A 17,939-nucleotide genomic window follows, 5' to 3' on the forward strand; every position below is an offset into this window, starting at 1 on the left:
CGGAGCCGAGGCGGCGGGCAGCTCCGCCACAGCGCGATGAGCTCCGAGTGCAGCAGCTACCTCAACGCCGACAGGGTGCTGGTGAGCGGCTTCAGTTGCCCGCGGGTGGGAGGCGATGCCCGCGCCGTGTACTGCTGTGGTTTCCAGGACGTCAAGTACTGCTGCGATGACCCCCACAGCTTCTTCCCCTACGAGCACAGCTACATGTGGTGGCTCAGGTAGGGTGGGCTGCTCTGGGGGCGGGAGAGAGACGTTGGCCGGGACTTGTCTGTGTCTGAGGCACTTTGAGACTTTGCGCCCTCGAGGGCTGTGGTAGAACTGCAGCTGCTGCCGAGAGCGTTCTCCTTATGCCGCGGTGGGTTTGAGGATAGTTCCTTCTATCTGCTTCATACTGCTTCCTGGTAGTTTTCTTCTTCCTAGTTTGCTTTTTGCCCAGGGAGGTGGTGGGGTCACTGTCCCTGGAGGTGTTCAAGAACTGTGGAGATGTGGCGCGGAGGGATGTGGTCTGTGGGATGGTGGGGTGGGTTGGGGTCAGGCCGTCCTGGAGCTGCTCTGATCACTTTAGTCACTTTGTCTCCACAGTGCTGCTCTGGAGGTGCATGACCTAGAGCCGTGTGCTCAAGGTGGGGGGTAGGACAGTGTTTTACACAGTGGCAAAATGGTGCCTTCAGTCGTGGGCTCAAAATCCTTCCATTTGATGGCCAGCGCTTTGTGGATGTCTGTGGTTCTTGCTGCAGGTTGACACTGATTTTATTGAACTGTCACTCACTCAAACTTTTTTCTCGAGTTCAGAACTGGCAGTTCTGAGTTGATGTAGGTTTGGTGTTGTTTATTTTTAGCTATGTTGTGCATGTTGAAGCACATCGGCATTGCTTTAGACCATTTGCTTGGTTTTCTGTGAGTTGTCTAGCACTCCTTGCCCTTGTAGTGTTTAATTGCTAGGAGAAGAGCTCAGGATCGCTCAGATCTGCCTACTGATGCTTCCTAGACGCCAGCAGGTTGGGGAGGTGGTACTATCCCCTTACGGCAATGCTGACTGCTTTACACAAGTTTGTGATAGGAAGCAGCTTCTCAAGAGCAGAAAAGGTAAGTAGGTGGCTGGGGATGGTGGCTTCACCAGCAAGGGACCAGACCCTTGAATCCAGGTGGATTGAGCAGGGCAGGCCTGGCCAGGGTGGGCTGGGGGCAGCAGCTGCAGTCAGATACAACCCTGCAACTGCTGGACGAGTCCACAGCAGTGGCACATGACTGAGGAAAGGTCAAGTGAGCAGCTCAGGGGCAGGTCTGGAGATGGTAACCAGTTGGACACAGCCCACTGATCCCTGCAAGAAAAGTCCATGGTCAAATCAGGAGGTAAATTTGTGAGCGAGGGCCTGGATGAACAGAATCTGTGGTCAGGTGCAGGGTAAGAGCCTCACTTAAAAGTAGCTTGTTAGGGAAGGAGCAGCAGCCCTCAGAGCTCTCCCAAAGGAATTCACCTGTGCAAGCTTGGCCCTGAGCTTGAGCACCTGGGGCCTTGATGCTGTGTTTATCTCTTGGCTTAGTGGTCTTAACTATTCTTTTCATAGACCTTTGTGCTGCCCACGTGGAAGTCAGGTGTTCTAGTCTGTAGTTCCTGGGTTCCCCTCTTGAGCTCTGTGTTAGGCTGGAGTTGCATTCCCAGTGCCCCAGTCCTCTGGCAGTGGCCCCGTGTTGCATCCCTTGGCCAGCAGTCCTGCAGTTTCATATAATAATTCCTTCAGTGTTTTGCTCTCCAGTGCTGTGGACTTGCATTCATTTAACCTGTCTAATATAGTCTGGTTTGTCTGACACTGAATGTGAGAGTCTCCCAAGCATCCTCATCTGTGAAGAATGACACAGAATTACTCAGCTTCCCTGCTGTGTGATTGACATCCCTAAGTGTGCATTTTACACTTTTCTCATCAAATAGCCATGTTGTTTTAACTTCAGATGGTATAATTTTTTGATAGTCTGAACATTTTGGCCAGAGGAATCCTTTTTAAGGTGGTAGAACAACAGAAAAATGAAATTGAAAAATTATGCTCCTGCACTAGGATTGGATAGTGCAGTGAACAGCCTTACAGCATGCTTTCCAGTCCATAATACTATTCCCATACTATTCACAACTATTACAGTTTTACAAGTGAGAATTAATCACATAATTCAACAACTATATTTCTAAAATATGTTACTGAAATATATGGTATTTCTACTTTTTCAAGGGCAAGATACAAAATACGTTGTGCTCTACTTCTTTAGATCAATACCCCTTTTTTGATATCTAATGCAGAAAGAACAGTCAATTCCAACAACAGTCATAAATTGATCTTCAAGCAACTCTGACATTTCATACTTTTAAACATTTTTATCTATAATATTAGCAATTTCTTGGCTACCCTTTCATTTGCTAGCTCTTAAGATCAAATAATGTATTTTATTTTTGTTAGTGGCCCAGGATCCCTTTCCACCTTTCTGGATAGGTTGATCTCAGTGAAGAAAAGCAAAGGATGCTTTTTGACTCAAGCCAGACATGTGTGGAGCAGGAAAGGGAACATTAGCAAAAAGACGGGGGTGTAGAATTCACCAGAAGGTTATGTAGCTTCTGGAACCACAAAAAAACAGATGCTACAAAACACCAGTGAGCAAAGCACTGAACAGCTTACCCTTCAATGTGCTGTGCTTGGACTTGCAGTCATTGTGACTTCTGCTTTACCTCCAAAACTGGATGAAAATTGAGAAGTGCTGAGCAGGTAAAATGTGCACTGAGCTGTGATGCTGTTGGCTTCAATCAGTATCTTTTGTTTTAAAGACTTAGAATTACTGTGGTACTGCTCAGTTAAGTTGATTTTGCAAATGCTATGGCTTCTTTCACGATCAAAGAAAATTACAATATCCATTCCAAATCCTTATATCTTGTAAGCTTCATGTAGTATTATTTATTTTATTAAAACTTGGGCAGGCCAAGTACAGCTGCTGTTCAAGATGCTTAATTAACACTTGTAGAGCCACAGTGCCCTTCTGCTCTAGCCAGGCTTTGCCTTGCTGTGCAGATCTTTGGGAGTTTGTTTTGGCTTTCCAAAACAGCAAGTCTATTGTTTGTCTGCTGGTCTCTTGTCAATATGTGTTGGTTTTGCAAATACTACACACAGCGCATCACTGCAGCAATGGTATTAGGAACATTTGTTTCACTCAGACCCAGATGACTCATGAGCTTCCTTTTAATCGTTCAGTGGACATACTGCATCTGCTTAGCCAATATTTAAATTGTTCCTGGCTGTTGTTGGTGTGGATGGATTAGTTTTAAGGACTAAAAATAGCAATAGGTGTCTGAGCCTTCGCTGAAAGAAGTGTTGATGGCCTACACAGCAGTTCTCCAGGCAGGAGCAGAGGGAGCCCTGGGAGCCTGAGGGCAATGCAGCTTCAGCTCACGCAGCCTCTGGCTGTGCAGGTGTGTGGCAGTGCTGCAAGTGTGCACGTGGCACTGTCTAACAGCAGTCAGAGCAGTCAGCGATATTTGTGGCGTGCCTGCATTGTTGTTGTATGTAGAAAATATTGGGAGAGTTTTATTTATGGATTTTCTGTCAAGCTTACCACTGCTCACGTTCTAAGAGTTGTGTAAATGCCACCATGATTCCTCCCACGACTTCGTAGCTGCTTTTACGCTAGATCATTGTTTTGAGGGTGGGTGGGTAGGTTAGCGCTACTGAGGCCACAGCTTTGGACAAGAGCTGCTGCTTAGTTTCCAACTGAATGTCTGTGCTACCAGAAGACTGGTCTTGAAGACACAACCTGAGACCTACGGACTGCTGGGTGGACTTCAAGCACCCGCTGCTTGAAGGAAAGGTGCAAGGATGGTGAAAAGCTTTTTAACAAAGGCTTTTCCAGATGGATATGCAGCACCACAGTAATCCTTGTATAAGCTAGGGGACTTACTGAAGGGCATCTTTATTTTCAGGGAAGAGTTATCATTAAAATGATGGCTTTTTTTTGGTATTTTGTTTGAGAACTATCTTAAAAAAAAAAAAGTCTGAAGATGCTTCAATGTTCAGAGCTGTGGAAGGCATTATCAATTCCTGAGTTAATTCAGTCATTTAAGAAACAACACCTACTCTCGAACTTTAACCCAGAATCAACCTTTAAGAAATGAATAGTACATTCTAAGAGGGCTGATAGTTTCCAGCACATTGAGAACAATGCGGTATAAAAAAAAAAAATTGGTTTAAAAGCAGTACTTAGTAACTGTCTTAATTTGGGTTGGTTTAGGAAGGGAAATCTAGAATTTTGTGGTGACAATTTCCATGTTTTGGGTAAGATCTTTTCACATTGGTGCAGCATGGCAAACATTTTTAGTGGCGTATAACCTATTATGTAATGTGCAAGTCTTGACTTGTAGTGGGAAATATGGGAGCGTTCTCCAGGAACTGCTTTTCTTACCTATGGTTTGTGAGTTATAAAAACCAACTTGCACAAGTTCTGTAATGAAAATGCTGGTGTGTTGTGTTGCACAATGCACAACTGTGCTGCTTGGTGTCATCTTCTGCCTCTGCTTGGAGGAGAGCTACAACTGAACTAACAGCTGCCTGAACAAAAAATGTATATTATAATTCATACATACCTGATTTATTCTGATGTATTATTATTATAGCTTCAGAACAGCTAACTCTGCTCAACTTTTGGATAGATGATGTATTTGTCCTGCACCACAGACTGTTATTTGAAAGGAATCTTAGAATAGGGCTCAGAAGAGCAAACTGTGGGCTGTATTGCAATTGGCCCTTTATTTTGGCATGGAAATTTTGTATTAGGAAAAGACTTGAACAGAAGGATTAGAAATAAGGAAGCTGCTAAAAAATGTATGTATGTACACATAGTTTCTTACTGAGCATCTGTGGAAATAGTATAAAGCAGCTTTTATCCTGCAGATGTAGTATCCTGATAAAATCTGTTGATACAGGTTACAAAGAGGAACAACAATGATCACAGTACTTCTGCAGAGCTGCTGGCAGAACTGAATGTGGCTTTCACATTTGTTCTCCCGTTTTTTATGAACATGTCAGCCTTGGAGAGAAGTCTGTTACAAAGGTGTGCTTTACTTAAAGTTCTCTAGTAAGGCTTTCTTGCAATGGAAGTGGCAGTTCAGACTGAAAATACAGCTTTAATAGCCACAGTTGAGAAAGAGGAACTTATGTCAGTTACCTGGAACTCTGGAATCCCTGTGTGTGCATGCGAACTTAGGAGCTTCTTTTAAACTGGTATAAATCCTGTTAGGAAATTGCAAAAACTGAAGGAATTTAATGTTTGTTCTTTTTTTTTAAAAAAAAAGCAAAAAAAAAAAAAGCTTGCTTTAATTTCGTGTTGAAATGCCTTGATTTTTTTTAACTTTCTATTTGCGAAGATCATTGCCAATTTTTTCAGTTTTTGCTCAAATGGGAAGGTTGCACAAAGGCTGTCTATCTTTCTAGCTATACTTTTAATTGGTGTATGGGAACTGCTGAGTCATGGCCTGAACCACTGATTGAGCACCTGAGGAAAGACCCAGACAGCCTTGGGAGCACAGGTGAAGGCAATTCACTGTGTGACCAGAAGGGGCTGGTTGGAGCCAGGCTCCACCCCTCTTAGGCCTCATTTAAGGGCTGATTGCCACTGAGGAAGGATCTCTTTCTGGAGGTTCTTCCTTGGTGGGAGGTTTTCCCTGCAAACCCAGAGTCTTCTGATATTGGTGAGCGCTCTACTTCCCTTCCTTTTTAGCACCTTGCTGTCGTGCTGCTCCTTCCACCTCCTTTGTAACGCCTTTTCCATCGTGTTGGTCCTTCTGATTGCTACAATTGGGAAGCACAGGGCGCATATTCTTGAATTTTCCAGTGGCTTATCTGGGAGTGTGCAAATGATTGGAGGAGTTTGATTTCACTGATACAAGTTACTGTAGGAAGTTACTGCTGATTTTCATAAACATCCTTTAAATCACACTGAGGGAGTACTACACATAGCCAGTATGAAATGTCAAAGGGCTGGGTGTTGAACCACTGTGTAATGACATTGGCCCTTCTGAGGACAATGAAATAATGCCACTATATAGATATACATTCATATGCATACACTGAGTATTGAGCTCTAAACTTCTATACAGTAAAAACAGTCATTCCCCTACCTGAATAATTCTGATGTCTGTTTTAATGGGTATTCCAGCATGTTTGTACACTTAATTTGTTTGTTTTCTCTCTTAGTATTGGAGCGCTTGTGGGCCTGTCAATAGCAGCGGTGGTCCTGTTTGCTTTTATCATCACTGTGTGTGTTCTCTGTTATTTGTTTATCAGCACAAAGCCACGCAGCAAACTGGATACTGGTTTAAGCCTACAGATGGCAGGTGAGTTTCAGTTGTTATTGACATACATATCTCCTCCACAGTAAAAGCTTTATTTTGGCATTACATATGTGGAAGAATCCAGCAACACATTTTCTCTCTGACATCTCTTCAAGATGATGCCGCGTTATCTTGCTGTTTTACTTACTGAATGAAATCTGTAGTGAACTCAAATGAAAATATTTCGCACAAGCTTATTAGTAGGAAGGGTATAAAATTTGACAATACCTATTAAGGATGCAACAAATAAATCCCATTGTAAGCAAGAGGCTGAATGAGTTAGTTACTTTGAATTTCTTGCTTAAATGCATACATATATAATAATGCTTTCATTCTAGGGATAAGAAACTCAAAGTAAGCTTTAAATGTGTTTTCTTTACAGGGAGGGATCATTCTTTTTTGTTCTGTAACAGTATTCTGAAACTGTGCATGAGCAGACACCTGCAGAAACAGTGCTTGTGGCCTACTGGCATAGGGAGAACCTGTGGCTGCTTGTGAGTGCTTCAGCCAGTTTTTGTGGCTTAGACTTGAAAGGTGACTAAGAGCTTTGTCTTTCTCCATTCCTTTTCAAAGAGGACCTTCTTGATGGTCAGTTGTATTAATGCTTTTTTTTTTAGTAAGAGAATTAATACATATGCAGATTAGCCAGTACAATACAGTATCCACCACCACCAAGCATCACTTCAAATTCAAATTTTTTACTAGCTTTTAAAGTGCTTCCATACCTGAATGGCAATAGATGGTCAGTGAGTTACTGTATTTATAACCTATTGTACAGTAGTAAGCATACGCATGTGTGTTTAATTCAGTCCACTTTATAATAAACTTCCTATATCTTGTTTTGTTTTCCAGAGAATGCAGGTTTTAGTCTAAAAGTACTTTGTAGGGCTCTCAGGAAATGCAGAATCTCTTCTGTAGCTACATAAGCTGAGCAGGCTGCCAAAGTGAAAGTCACACATTCAGCAAACTGCTACTAATCTGCAAATTGAAAACTTGACACTTAATCAGGAGAAAGGCAGCGGAAATAAGTCCTGCTACATAGAGAAGCCTAAATAAACTCTTAGGTGGGGTGAACAAATTGTCCACTGAACTCTTCTAAGATGACTGTATTCTAATTATAAACTGACTTTATACTTTTGAATGTCTTACTATTCTATGTTTTCTCTCAAGTTTTACTTCTACAGCATCAACTTTTAAGCCATTGCCAGGACAGCAGTGCTGTTTTCCTCCCGGTCTCTATTTTTGTGGCAGGCACATTTGGGGTATGGTAGACTGGGAAGGAGGCAGGTGCCATTACATTGCTGCTGCCAAGTTCTTCCATTTTTCCTTCACGGACTTGACCCCTGCTGCAAAACCACGTCCTGCTGTGGCATTACAGAACCTTCCTTTTGTTCCCACTGATAATCCAATGTTCACATTCTGTTTTAGTTCCACGTGTTAGGACTCGGGATATTGAGACATCTCTGCTCTCCTAACCATCTCTGATGTTGTTTTGAGCTTTGTTCAGATTGCATTGTTTGTCCTGTTCTCACCTATTATTCTGCTGCTTTGACTGCTCTGAATGCTGATTATTTCACATCCAAGTTCTGATAGTTCTAGCTGTTGATGACGTAGGCTGCCAAAAGTTGAAAGCCTATTGCTTTGCCAAGGATGAGAGGTCTCTGAAAAACCTGAAGGATTTCACTGACAAGCCTTATCTTCGTCACTTGGGTTCCTTTTGCGTGGAAGTTATGCAAAATCTGAGTCTCTTACAGAATGGCTGGTTAGCTGCTTTCAGGCCTAGGGAACAATAAAAGCAGCTGCTCTCCTGCTCTTTCAGTTCTTTGCTATGATTTTAGCATAATCATCTGTAGGCAATAAAAACAAGTTTTAGAAGCTTCAGAATGAGCCTTGGAATGAGATGAGTTTTACCTGTGAACTCATCTCAGTATTGCTTTTTCTGAACTAGAGTGGTCTTGCCTTTAGATGGTTTTGCTTTCCTTTTGACCATAAGCTTTTCTTTGTGTAAATGGTTTGTCCCCTTCAATATGTAGGGAACTAGAACATCCCCAGATTGCAAGGCTGAAACATTTAGGGAAGATGAGGAGAACTGAGTAAAGATTTAATAGTCCTCCGGAGAGGAGTGGGACCAGTAAGGTAAACAGGCAGGAAAGTAGGAATCTTTCTGAAAAGCAAGGGTGGTATTTCTTTCCTGCGGAGAAGTATTGTGAGCCTTTTACCACACAATGCTTGGTATGACTAGATGGAAGGTACTGTGAAGGCAAAAGTGTCCCATTCCTTTTGGAAAGGAGTGAGGGTCTTAGAGTTCTGATCTACTTTCACGAATATGGAAGTTTTTCTTACCGTTTCTTTTAGGAGTCTTGACTGCATAATACGAGTCCTTCATACACTTCAGTGCAGCTACCTTAAGTAACTCCTCTTTGTCTTGATGTTTATTTTTCTAACACAAGTATGCTAGTAACTGCAGCCTCTCAGAGGCTCAGGAATGGGACGTGAAATGATCATCTAACAGTTGTGAAGGAAGATTCCAGGAATTGTTTTTTTCCAGTGCACTGGGTATATCTATGTATTACTACTTTTAACTAAAGGAAGAATAATACCATCTGTTTTACTAAAAATGCTTTTGTTTTTCAGACAGTGAGACTAGAGGGAGCTCTCTATGTTAAAAAAAATAGAGGTACTGGATGGATTCTACTAATGCTGTAAGGAAACAGGTATAGTAAGAACGTTTCGTTTTACTCTGTTGTATTTATATACCCTCAGCTCTGTTCTGTATTGGGTGATGCATGTGTAGTGTTTGTCAAATGCTGTGATTCCTCATATGAGTTTTTAGCTTTCTGAAAAGTGCTAACAGAAGAGTGGGAGAGACCTTGAGTTGCGTCCTCATAGACCTCTTAACTGTCTACTCTATATACATGCATACTTCTTTGCAGAGGTGTGCCAGGGAAGATTACATTACCTTGATGCTGTTCTTGCACGGGAAAGTATCTACAGAGAGACTGGAAGAGTATTTCCACAGAAATCTCTTCTTGATCTACTTGAGCACAAATGCCACTTCATGGTTGTATGCTAAAGAAGACTACATTTCCCCGATGCTGTCTGTCCTTTTCCTCTTGCTGTCTGAGCTGCCCTAGACCTTACTAAGGCAACAGCCTTTTAAAGTTATCATTCAAAAGAAATTCTTCAGGCATTAACTGGTAGAAGGACTCCTGTGTGACCGAAGGTAAGAGCAGTGAATACTTGGTTGGTAGTTTAGTCATGTTCTGCTTCTTGCTGATGTTCTTTATGATTGCTGAGTCCAGTCTGATATAGAAATGAACAGTGTTATCATGCGAGAAAATGAAGCCTCATATACTGACTTGATTTCTATGCTAAAATCATGTTTAAAGGTCAAACTGCCTATGGCACAGATCATGCAAAATAGTATTTAAAATGTACTGCAATACGGAAAAATTGTACTTCAGACTTGAGAGGAATTCATGAATAATGCAGGTGACTTCAGATGGCATGAAATGTTCATTTCCCTTTCTGCAGGGAGGGTGGAAGCTCATGGCTAAACACCCACAGAATGTGAGAATCCATGCCATTGATCAGCATTATATTTCGCAGAAAACTAAGCAAGCCTGTTTGCTCAGCAGTTGCTCTTAGATCAGCAGGAAAGTAGATGTCAGTTCCCTGCTCTGTTTATTCTCTCTTGTACCCTTCCAAAAAAAATGCCACCCTGTGCATTTTAAGTGCAATTGCATCCTTCTTAGCAGTGATCAGAACAAGTTACTTGTCCTGCTGTAAATACTTAAGAGTAACAAAACTAATTTTGGAACTTCTAACCCCTTCTACACATTTCCTTTGCAAAATCAGGAGAAATTAAAAATGCCATGGGAAGCCTTAAAATGATCCTGCAGCCTTTTGCAGAGAGAAAATCGGAAAATATCTGAGGTGGACACTAAGTACTGAAATGAGATCACAGTTCAAGTCTGTGAATGTGGCATTGTTTTCTATAATGTCACAAGCCTCTCATTCCTTTGTGCCTCAGTTTACCTGCTTCCTTCCATGTTATGGAGACCAGTATTTATGGAGTGCTATGAAATGTAGCCTGCTACATACTGTTCCTTACAGGAGGAGAGATGCAGGACAGAACTAAAAGGTCAGCTGCAAAGGACTTCACTATATAGTTTGAGTGTGTATATAATATGAAGACTGAAGACTAAAAACCTCGGAAGTTTTTTTATGGATGAATTATACAATTCTGTTTTGTTGGCAGAATGAGGCTGGCTTCATCATGAAACACTTCAGATCCCTCTCCTGGGCTAAAACAAGGAAAACGATATTCTCAGCCTTTTTTCTTCCAGAACCTAGAATAGAGCAGCTGGGAACTTTCAGTGAAAGTGAGAAGGGGGGCAAGATCATTTTTTAATTTTAGTGAATAATCAGGTTAAGGATTGGTGGAAAATTCTGGATCTCTAATTGCTTATTTTTTGGTCCTGTTTTCATGTTGTCTGCTTGCTGCAGATTTCATGTCTTCACTATTTGGTGACTGTCCATCAGTAGCTGCAAACCTTCAACTGTTGTGAGAAAGCCACACATGGCAGCTAAATTTGACGTGCATACTTCTGCCAAATTCCATATTTATGTTAATGACAGGACCCCTACACTATTGCTGATTATGTAGCTTACCATAAGGGAAAGGAGGGGGCCAGGGAGCTGGAGGCATTCCTTTTAAACCTGTTGTGATAACTACACAGATTTCATGAAGATAAGTGACTATAACTACAAGTCTTTATGAAAATTAGGCAAAAGTTTTCAATGCTCATTCTGAAATATTTTTATAGGGAAATATGTTGTAGTACCATCCCAGTTGAATATTAACAGCTTGACTCAAGGAATTAAAAGAGCATTGTATAAAATTCATGGATGACACCAAATTGAGAGGGATTGCTAGACTTTAGGGGATAAAACTACCACTCAGTATTATCGTTGTACCTTGGAGAAATGCTCTGGAATCAAAGAGCTGAAATGCAATAAGGATAAAAGCAAAGTACTGTATTTAATTAAAATAAAAAAAAAAGATTTTTTTTAACCTGAAGGAGAATATCTGGCTAAGCAATGGGGAGGCAAATATCTTAGGAATTTATAGTTTGTGATGAACGATATTGATGTTCTGGGCTTTTCTTTTACTCTCCCATACTAAGAATGGGACCTATATACAGGATGTAATGAAATCATTTACTCCAGATAGTGCTAGCAGTACCTGTAATACAATGTTCTTTAGATGTTTAATAAACCTGAAAAGAGACAAGAAAAAGAGCATTCAAGGTTTTGGAGAGGTAGAACATGCTTAGGCTGGCTTAAGTCTAGAAAAGAAAAGATGAGTGACATTGTTCTGGTAAGTAAAGAGGAGGACTGATTATTTTTGAAGTCTGTGACGGGCAAGGTAAGTAATAAGCTGAATTATCTATTCAATTAGATCCATATTTAGTAAAAGAAAATCTTGCAGATCTAGGCAGTGAAGCAGTGGGTGGGGCTTTCTTCAAAAGGAATCTTGAACAGACTTTTCAAAAGTGAAATAAGTAACTTCAGAGCCTTAATGTGCAGGAGGGCTGTCTTAGCCTCAGGCAACCTTAAGGTGACACCGGTAGACCCTGGCTCTTGCTAGACTGTGTCCGGGTCTGGGAAGGAAGTGTCTGTCAGTGTGCTCTGAGTAGAGACAGTCTTGAGTGCTGTGTCTGGGCACATATCGGTCTGCTTCTTAGTCTGGTGAAAAAGTGATGGTCATAATAGGAACATCTGAGCTCCCTTCTGATTGGTATTTAATTAGAAATGCTGTATGTGGAGACAGCAAAGCCCAAGAAAGGGCACAAATCTAGGTTTGCATTTGTCTTGTGCATTTTGATTTAAGTTAGTCAGGATTGTGTATTCATCCTCAGTGTCTTAAGCAAAAGAAAATCTAGGATCTACAAAGAGTATCACTGATAATTCAGATAAGCAGCATTCTTTGCAAAGAAGCAGTATTGAACTGATATTCTAGTCCAGCTAGAATGCTCTTTGCAGCTAGTATTCACGTATCTTGAAATCCAAGATTTCACACTTCAGGACTTCTGTCAGTAGCTGAATTAGCTGAGATTTTCTGGCCAGACTTCAGCGCATACCCATTACTTTTGCGTATCTAGACAAACATCTGCTTCTCAACCTAGCTGTGCCAAGAGCTGTTGTGTTTCACTTTGGAAGCAATCTTGTTTTCATGCACAGTAATCATTTCTTTGCGTATAAATTTTTTAAATGTAATTTGAATATTTTGTTATCCTTCAGGAATGGAAGGATACACACAGGTGCACATTGTATGTCTAGCTAAAAAAAGAGAAAAGAAATGCAGTTGAATATAAGTATTAGTGGTACATTTTTCCAAGAAGCACCGCATAGAAATGTTAGATGAACTACTTAGCTAAGTCTTTTTATTTTTCTTGTCTTATTCTAGCACCGTTGTGCATGAAGTCTCTATCGCATGCAGGAAGAAATCCCCTGCTACAAAACAGAGAGGAGCAAAAGCAGATCTGCCCATCTGCTCCCAGGGAGGCATTAGTGTTCATAGCTGTAGTGATTCCTTTGAGGAGTATAATTCTTCTCTTGACACGCGTTAAGTTGGAAGTAGTAATCCCAGTGAAATGCAGTGAGTTGTGTAGTTTGTTTGGAGTTTGTTTGTAGGAGTTCCATAACTCTGGTGTTTAGCAGAAGAAGTAAATCTTCCCGTTTAGTCTAATTCTTAACTGTACTCGTTATTTTGCAGGTATGGAACTGCATCCTTCACATGGCTCTTACCAGTATAAGCTGTTGACAGAACCAAATGGCTTCGAGAGATGTCCTCAGCCACAAGGATAGACTGTGACCCACAAGAACCTCACCAACTCTTCCAGAGTTGTTTCCAGGTTGCAGCAATCACAGCTGATATCAAGGCGCCAACCTGAGGCTGTGCCAGGATATGTATTTCTGTATGGTTACTGTACTGGGAAGTATATATTTTAATTTGCACCAGATACTGCTGATAGTTATTTTCATGTGAATTGTCGTCTTATGCTGTGCAGTTCCAGTGATATAACAGTTGTCAGGCAGAGCATAATTTGGTACACCCAAATTATGTTGAGCAAGAGTTTTTAAAATTTTCCTTGTGTGCCATCTTAACGTGATGTCTTTGCATCATTAGTATGATCTATAATCAAGTGTGATGGTTTGGTTCACAAACATGTGAATGCAATGCAGTACCTCAATAAAATCTGGCATTCACTTGTGTTGTTTTTTCTTAATTCATCACTTGGTTTCCTCAGAAGGTTATCACAGATCTTAAAATTATTGTGATGAGGAAATTTCCCAGCAAAATGAAGTTAATTAAAAAAAAGTCAAAGATCAGAGGGGAGAAAGATTGATTTTTGCCACTTTTAGTTTTGTCATCTGGTTTCCTTCAAGGATTCCAACCCTGGGATTCACATAAATATATTCTTAATTTTAAACCAGAAGTAACATTCTTTTAGAACAAAAGAGGTTACTGAAGTTGTTTAAATTTCATATGAACTTGAACTATTGGTCTTGTGATTCTTAAGTTATAAAGTAGTAAGATTTTGAATGTTGCAGACATCATGAAAGTTCTTAGTAACCACAAGAGTGTTGTCTACAGATACAGACATGAATTAGTTATCTCTATTTGTGCCAATATTGCACGTGTGTATAAAATCTCTGTAGGGTAAGAACCATTCCATGCATCTCCTAGGCCATAAGTCTCTCTCCAGTATACTAAAATTACCTTATAGTTTTGCTACTTCTTTATAGCCTTCTCCTTTATTCCTATGCTTTTTTCCAATATACATCTCTTACAAAAACGGTTGAAGAGCCTTGCTTTAGTACATTTTGATGTCAACAGCAACACAAGGTGTTGAAATTTATTAGTAGAAACAATGTAAGCATAAATAGCTGCGTAAAAACATCATTTTTTTTACAGCTGATGTTTCAGGATTCTCTAGCTGAAGAGACACAACTTGTAGGAAACAGCTTCATTTTTTCCCCTTGCTAAAAAAGAAGCTGGTGACAAGGAAGGATTGTGGGACTATTTTTAACGTTATCATGCTCTATCAACTCTGCTAAGCTGTTATTGTGCCAGTCCAAGCAGCATCACCTAGAGGATTTAGTGGGAGAAAATGGGCTCAAGGAGGCTCAGGCATTTGTTGGCTGTGGATGGACCTCTGCACAGGGGTATGGAGGTATTATTGGGCCAGGAATATGCTGTACTTTGGAAAGGGTGACCTCAAAGTGCTTGGGGACAGGGGAAGTTCTTATGTTACTCCCCAGCAATGAGAATGTCTTGGTTGTTTCTTAGCTCAATTCCTCTTTTCCAACCCACTCAGCCTGAGCAAGCCATAGTCTGGCTAAATCTGGTGCAAATGGGTTCAATGGAGGGAATCAGCCTCTTCAGCTCTGATTCAGGTAAAATCTCTATCAGTTCCGAAAGGGTGTGCAGAAGTCAGCTTACCCTCAGGAACAGAGGAGAAAGGGGCAAAGGAGAGCAGGAGGATGATTAACATACGTTGTCAGTTCACATGTTTTATATGATAATCGGGACTCCAGAGATGACACCTTACAATGGCTTGGCCCTTTGCCATTATGTCTCTCTACATTCTCCCCCTGCTTTCATGTGGTGTGTAGCAGATAACCTTCATATACACAGGTGAATACGAAAGTACCAAAATGGCTTTGCAAGTAATTTTCAAATAGCTGTGGAAATGAGGCCGTAGGTCAGAACCGTCGTGCCCAAAGTTGGTGCTCAGCTGAAGGAGGAAAGCACCATGTTCTTGTTCCTGATGACTGCTTGATTCTGCAAACAAATGTAAGGTAAGTACCTTTCCCTTAATGAATGCATTGCGAAATGGAATCACTATTTTTCCCTAAATGCATCAACCACAGAAATTTCAGTAAATTGAGTCTGCTCTTTCTTACAATACTGAGTCAAAATGTCAAACCACCACAACTCAGTTATTGGAGTGGAAATAAAGCAACAGGCTGAATACCAGAAAGTTATTTACGAAATACTTCAAATTGCTAATGCCATAACTGCCTGTGGGAAATGAGAATAGACGAGTGTAGATTTGGATGTGGGAAAATGGGAAAACTGACTCAGAGCAACTTGTCTGCAAAGCTATAGATTTGAAATTTTCACTCCTTCTGAGCTTCATAGATCATTTGCTCTGTTTGGTCTGTTACTGTTTTCACTAGAAAGTATTTTAGTTGCAGAGAAGTGAGGGGAGGGAAAGAAAGTCAGAACTCATGTACTTGGGTTTTAAGACAGGTAGAGGAACTTGTTATTTTTTCAATGCAGTTTTGTTTTGCACATTGCCATTGTTAAAAAAATAAATAAAATCAGTCATCCCAAAATCCACAGTGGAGACGATATTGTGGGTGAAGCATTTTTCTTTGTGATCCTGAGAAGATATAAATGCCTTACTTTACTGATGCTGAGAGATAAGGTGCAGTAACTTTAATGTTGCATGAGGTCAGATCTCATTGCTTTATAATGAATGAAAAGCCAAATATTTCCAGTAAGTCAAATAGATTTATTTATGAGGGGTGCAACAATTCAGAATCTCTACACAGGTACTGGGAGACAGCCTGCGAGGAACATGCAAGTTCTGATGGGTTTTGGAGTTTGAAGTCTTGCATCTGACTCCTCACTTTGTTGCTGATGGGTGGCAGTTGTTGTGAAGATCCCTCCAATACATCACAGCGGTACAGTTTGCTCCACTGGAGGAAAATAATGTTCCTTGCAGGTTATCTACTGGTAGTGTTTCATATTTATCAGCTTGGCAACAGTAAGTGATACAAGGAGCTGAAGGGTTCTTGGTAGTAGTAGCATTTCAATGAAGTAATTTTCTAATTTACTCGGAAGACTACAGTATCTTAAAACAACAACAAAAGTGGTTGCACTGAGCAGTCACTTGGTAGCGTTACACAAGGGATGTGTGGAATAACGCTTTTACTCACCAAGTAATTGCTAATTACGAGCCAGCTGAAAGCATAAATGCCACAGAACATTGCATTTTGTGCATCTGCTTACATATCTTTCTGGAATAGCATGAGGAAGCATAAAATATTCCAGGACCGAGAATAATGAAAGCGCAGCACTGTTTCAGTGATGCAGTGGGACTAAATTAAATCTTGAAGTTGCACTTGAGGTATTCAAACGCATGTGGAAAGAATTCCCTGGCAAATTGTTGAGCTGCATTTGAATGATGTTCCACATCTATTGCTAATCCCACACAGTAACATACAGGAAAAGGGAAACAGATGAGCAAAAAGTATGTATGCATATTACAAAAGAACCATGTTTGGAAGGACTCCTCCTAAAGCAGATACAAGATAACAGAAAGCCTGTTGAAGGCATTACTCATTGGTTTGGTTTACCACTGATATAATCTGTAGAACTGCGTTGATATGTCCTGTCAAGAAACTGGGTAATAAACACCTAGGTTCAGCTTTTCATTATGGTTCAGGCTTTTGGGACAGAATTGTGAGGTGCAATGCCAGTGGTACCCCAACTGTTTTCTTGAAATATTTGAAAAGCACATAAAGAAAGAGGGGAAAAAAGACCAGGTGGGAGACAAAGTGATTCTGCACTCAGAGAACATGGGGCATACAGATTGCTTTATGTTATTCGTGTGCAACTGCCAAAGCTCAGGCTGTCGTCAGAAAAGCTTGCATTAGAGTCACTCTTATGACTTGCCTTTAACAATAGGTCACATAACAGCATGACAAGTGTTCGCACCCAAACATTCACCCACTTCTGTACTTTCTCTGGTTTCTAACTTGACAACAGAAATGTAAGAGAGAGAATTTAAGTGAAGTTATTTCCTATCTTGCAGTTTTCTTTTTTTTTCTGCTTCAAGAGAGAACAGCAGTTGTGCAAATTTCCAGTCCTGTGATAGAAGATGATTCAGGAAAAGTGCTTAGTATTTTGTCTTCTGGCTCATCTCCCCTAACACTTCTCTACTTTGTCCTTCCCTTTCAGGAACACTGAATTCAGTTCAGTAGCTAAAACTGTGGGGTTTGAGTGGAAAACATTATACTAATTCCAGGTAAGTTTCAGAATCTGAGTTTATTTAAGGTAAGTCTTGAAACCAATTTGGGATCTGAGTATTTTAACAAATATGTAGGCAGTGCATAGACTTTCCAGTCTAATGACTAGGACGAATTGGATCCCACAGTATCAAACACACGTAGTAGCCTTTTATAAAAGAAGTTTTTAGGAGCCAGGAGTGCTGCCTGTGCTTAAGGAAACTGGAGTGAAACACTCAGGAGCACACATTTCTCTGACAGCTAAGGAGCAGATTTACTGCTCCTTATATATTTATACTCAACTTTATATTGTTGAGTATAAATGCTTGTCCATTATTTTGTGCTAGTTAGGAACATAAGTTTTTTTAAATATATGTATCTCGTATTAAAGCAAAAATATTGTTACAATCATTGTTTCTTATTTTAGCATAAAGGAATATAGTTGTTTCATGGTGCACTTTGTTATTGGAGGCAATTTAAATGCAATCAC

The 17,939-nt window shown here is 40.6% G+C and overlaps 1 protein-coding gene across 1 annotated transcript; it reads left to right on the top strand.

Annotated features, from left to right (window-relative positions):
* On the top strand, nt 11-13,670 carry FAM159A (family with sequence similarity 159 member A). The gene is given in 4 exon segments (XM_021404280.1): nt 11-218; nt 6,225-6,364; nt 13,143-13,212; nt 13,214-13,670. Coding segments are annotated over 4 exon segments (420 nt in total). The 5' UTR covers nt 11-36; the 3' UTR covers nt 13,242-13,670.

The sequence above is a fragment of the Numida meleagris genome, chromosome 7 (genome assembly GCF_002078875.1).
Source record: "Numida meleagris isolate 19003 breed g44 Domestic line chromosome 7, NumMel1.0, whole genome shotgun sequence".
NCBI classification, from domain to species: Eukaryota; Metazoa; Chordata; class Aves; order Galliformes; family Numididae; genus Numida; species Numida meleagris.